This window comes from Eurypyga helias, unplaced genomic scaffold, assembly GCF_000690775.1.
Source record: "Eurypyga helias isolate BGI_N326 unplaced genomic scaffold, ASM69077v1 Scaffold6514, whole genome shotgun sequence".
In the NCBI taxonomy this organism is placed as follows: domain Eukaryota; kingdom Metazoa; phylum Chordata; class Aves; order Eurypygiformes; family Eurypygidae; genus Eurypyga; species Eurypyga helias.
This window is the reverse complement of record NW_010244229.1, coordinates 3,428-5,665: the sequence shown is the minus strand read 5'-3', so window position 1 is coordinate 5,665 and position 2,238 is coordinate 3,428. Positions and strand designations below refer to the sequence as shown.

At 42.4% G+C, this 2,238-nt stretch overlaps 1 protein-coding gene across 1 annotated transcript; it reads left to right on the top strand.

Annotated features, from left to right (window-relative positions):
- Positions 1–4: 4 nt before the first annotated feature.
- On the top strand, positions 5–1,132 carry LOC104508149 (SKI/DACH domain-containing protein 1-like; the record flags this gene model as incomplete). The annotated part of the gene is made up of 1 exon (XM_010149674.1): positions 5–1,132. A coding segment is annotated over one exon (1,128 nt), but the record flags the coding sequence as incomplete, so codon positions are not given.
- Positions 1,133–2,238: the final 1,106 nt, after the last annotated feature.

Genomic DNA, 2,238 nt, shown 5'->3' with positions numbered 1-2,238 from the left:
GGCGCTGCGCTGCTCCGGCGGCCTGGGGAGCTGCTTCGCGGAGATAAGAGACGATAGGGTATCCGAGATCACATTCCCACACTCTGAATTTTCCAATAATGCCAAGAGTACTGACCTAACAATTAACTGTGTTGCAAAGGGGGCCTCTTCACCTAGCCCAAAGACAAACAATGCATTTCCACAACAAAGAATACTCAGAGAGGCAAGGAAATGCCTTCAAGCAACTACTACACACCGTGCAGATAACAATACAATAGCTGCTAGGTTCTTAAATAATGATTCTTCATCAGCGGCAGCAAATTCAGAGAAAGATTCCAAAATCCCTCATTGTACTGAATTTGCCACGGATTTGCCCTCTTTACAAACTGATCCTGAGGAGGATGCTGCTTCTCCAGGGGCAGCAGCAGCAGCTGAGCTCCAGTGCACTGATACAGGCAATAAGGCATTGCCATTCCTGCACAGCATTAAAATCAAAATAGAGGACACCAGTGCGAACGACGAGTATGAGCCTGACCTTACAACACATAAGCTAAAGTGTGAGTGCAATGATACTAAGGATGAGTTTTACGGTGTGACTGAGAGTGATACCCAGGACGCTTTATTAACAGCCAAGGAAGATTCTGCATGCACTGAGAAAGAAACCACTTCCTTAAACCCGCTGACTCAGAGTCAGGTCCTCTCATGCACTTTAGGTACTCCAAAACCTGAGGATGGGGAGTATAAATTTGGAGCGAGGGTGAGAAAAAATTACAGGACACTGGTTTTGGGAAAGCGACCTGTACTGCAGACTCCTCCAGTCAAACCAAATTTGAAATCAGCTCGAAGCCCACGTCCTACAGGTAAAATCGAGACACATGAAGGAACACTGGATGATTTTACAGTTAACAATAGACGCAAAAGGGTAGCCAGCAATGTAGCATCAGCGGTGAAAAGGCCATTTAATTTCATGGCAAATTTTCCCTGTCCACCATCACTAATTATTGGCAATGATGGGGATTTGTTGCCAGCTTATTCCTTAAACACCACTAAGGATTCCCAACCACCTCACAAGGCCCATCCTGTATGGAAATGGCAGCTGGGCGGTTCTGCAATACCTCTTCCACCTAGCCACAAATTCAGGAAATTTAATTAATAAAATAGTTCGGAAAATATTTTCTTGAACCACCTTTAACTTTCTTACGTTTTTTAAACTCTGCAGGATGGTTTGTACAAGCCCATTAATTGCTATACACACTTTTGGAATCCTGTTTTATCACATTGTGAAGACAGAAACCGGATTACTGTTTTCTTTGCCATTACAACAGTGGGTTTTTTTGTTTGTTTTGGGTTCTTTTTTTTTTATTTTGTTGGTTCCGTTGCCTTTGGTGGTTTGTTTTTTGGGTTGGTCTTTTTTTTTTTTGGTTACATTCCACAGAGTACTTCAGGCTAAAGACTCAAGTTAAACTCAAGTTAAAGTATGGTAGAGCTGGAACACTTTACTGTTTAAATGCTAATAATGCACCAGTACCTCAATTCAACTGCTGCAAATAAATGTCAAAAGGTTGAATAACAAATATTAGAATGAGCCATTAAATTTATGCACTAGATTTCGAAAATGGAAGTCTAACTGTTAATTCAGTTAAAGTTTGTTAAGTTACATGGTTGCACAGTAAGGGTTCACTGTAATTCAATGTGGCAGCAGCCTACTTTTCGGGAGCTTTGTTTTCGGGTGCAGGGGTGTCTTTTTCGAAGAGCAGTTGCACTTACTCCTTTTTCTCTGGTTTGGAAAGGCTGGGGTCCGCCTGCGACCCCAGCGCTGGGAAAAGCTGCCTCATCTGAAACCAGTAAATAAATGTGGAATTCTATTTTTGGTAGAAGGGTGTCTTTTTACTTGTACAGCCACTCTTTGCAATTGGAAAGTCTTTTTGTTTCACCCAGAGGTCTTAAATAAGGTTACTGTTACCCACTAATGTCATACTTAAGTTGTGGTCTGAACATGCCCCTTACAAACTTGGAAAGCAACTAAAATATTTGCCCGGCCAGCAGTACAATTTATGGTCCAGCCCCTCACGCTGGCTGGAGGAAATAGCAAAGCAGTAAATACAACACAGAAAGTGAAACGAGAGGCCGAGAGTGGAAAGAATACACAAAATGAGAAGACGGTGTTATTCATAGCTTTTTTGGCACCAAAACTCAGGCGTTTCAACCGTGTTACACTTCCCGGTTCTATCCTCATCTCTCGAAATTTGTTGTCGTGGG